Source organism: Lycium ferocissimum, chromosome 6 (genome assembly GCF_029784015.1).
Source record: "Lycium ferocissimum isolate CSIRO_LF1 chromosome 6, AGI_CSIRO_Lferr_CH_V1, whole genome shotgun sequence".
NCBI lineage: Eukaryota > Viridiplantae > Streptophyta > Magnoliopsida > Solanales > Solanaceae > Lycium > Lycium ferocissimum.
The window spans coordinates 50,014,831-50,016,910 of NC_081347.1; the positions used below are offsets into that span (position 1 = coordinate 50,014,831).

Below are 2,080 nucleotides of genomic sequence, written 5' to 3' on the forward strand. Positions count from 1 at the left end.
TAGTTCGAGGGTTGAGGCAATGCTTGAGAAGGTTCTGGCAAATCAAACCAAGTCTAAAAAGATGTTATCCGGGCTAACAGAGATAGTGGGATCTCATACAATGGCTATTTAAAAGCTTGAGTCGTAGATGCGTGATATTTCTAGAGAGCAACAACCTCCTAAAAAAAGAGGACTTCCTAGTGACACTATTCCGAATCCGAAGAATGGGGGAGATGGTGTTGACCATGTGTTTGCTATTAGTACTCAGAGTGGTAAAATACTCCAAAGTGCTGAAAAGAAGGTTGTTGATCTGGAGCTAATTAATGAAGAGGAAGAGGTGCAGTCTGATGCATCAATTATTGATGATGAGCTTCCTACTAAAGAGAAAGCTGCTGATATTCCGTAAAAGTTCGAAGGTGGCTGATGATAAGAGCAAGCAGATGGTAAAAGGGGCTCTCCGCCCTTTGACTCAGCTTTTCAAATCTAAAACGCCCTTTCCTCAAAGGTTGGTAAAGAAGAAGAAAGATGCTAAGTTCGAGAAATTTTATGATCAGCTGAAGTGGTTATCTCTGAACTTTCCATTCTTGGATGTTGTCAAGGAGATGCCCGGTTTTGCTAAACACTTGAAAGACCTGTTGACCAAGAAGAAGACGGTGCAACATGAAACCATGAGTTTGACTCACACTGTGAGTTCCATTCTTTCAACAACTACTGTCCAGAAAAAGGGAGATCCTGGGGCGTTCACCATTTCGTGTTCTATTGGGTACCATGGTTTTGCTCGTGCTCTATGTGACGATGGGACAAGTATAAATTTTATGCCACTTGCTATCTACAAGCAATCAGGTTTGGGCATGCCAAGGCTGACTACTATGAGATTACAGATGGTTGATAGATCTATTAAGCGGCAGGTTGGCATGGTTGATGATGTTCTTGTGTGGGTTGATAAATTTATGTTGCCCACTGATTTTGTGATTCTTGACTGTGCTGTTGATCAGGATATTCCTATTATCCTAGGGAGACCTTTCCTTGCTACGGGAAGAGCTCTTATGGATTTGAAAAAAGAACGAAATAAAATTTCGAGTCAATGATGAGGAAGTTACATTTGAGGCAAGTAAGGGGATGAAGTTACCAAGTGCTTACGAGAGCATTTCGGTGATTGATTCCTTTGATGTTGTTGATGAAGCTGTGGAATTCAAAATGGAAGAAGAAAGTTTAGGAGAAGCTCTTGCTGCTATTCTTGTCAATTTTGATGCTGAAGACATGAAGGGTTATGTGGAGACGGTTAATTCACTTGTTGGGCTGGGTTCATATTCTTACCACCCAAAGAAGCTTAATCTTGATCTAGAAAATAGAACAACACCTACAGCAAAACCTTCTATCGTTGAGCCACCGAAGCTTGAGTTTAAGCAGCTCCCATCACATTGGAAGTATGAGTTCCTTGGTCAAAATAATACGTTACCAGTGATTATTTCGGTATTGCTGACTGAGGAGCATATCGAGAGGCTTGTGGAGATATTACGTGAGTATAGGCGTGCTATTGGTTGGACCATAGCCGACATTATGGGGATTCTTTCTGGGATCTATGAGCATAAAATCCAGTTAGAGAAGGACAACAAGTCGAGTGTCGAACATCAAAGGAGACCGAATGAGAATATGCAAGAAGTCGTCAAGAAAGAAATCATCAAGTGGTTAGACGCTGGAGTGGTCTACCTTATTGCTGATAGTAAATGGGTGAACCCAGTTCAATGTGTTTCGAAAAAAGGCGGCATCACATTGGTGCCCAATGCAAAGAATGTGCTGATTCCGATGAGGACTGTGACAGGTTGGAGAGTTTGTATGGACTATTGCAAGCTTAACACTGCTACTTGCAAGGATTACTTTTCTATGCCTTTTATTGATCAGATGCTTGATTGGCTAGTAGGGTGGTCATACTATTATTTCCTAGATGGGCATTCGAGCTACAATCATATCACCATCGCCCTTGAGGATTAGGAGAAAATGACATTTACTTGTCCTTATGGGACATTCGCTTTCAGCAGGATGCCCTTCTATCTTTGCAATGCACCTGCTACCTTTTAGCGGTGTATGATGTTGATATTTT

General features: G+C 41.5%; 1 protein-coding gene across 1 annotated transcript; it reads left to right on the forward strand.

The window, feature by feature from the left end:
• The first annotated feature begins 419 nt into the window (after window positions 1-419).
• On the forward strand, window positions 420-1,067 carry LOC132061362 (uncharacterized). Its single transcript, XM_059454197.1, has one exon. It carries the CDS (start codon window positions 420-422, stop codon window positions 1,065-1,067), a length of 648 nt encoding a protein of 215 aa, XP_059310180.1.
• Window positions 1,068-2,080: the final 1,013 nt, after the last annotated feature.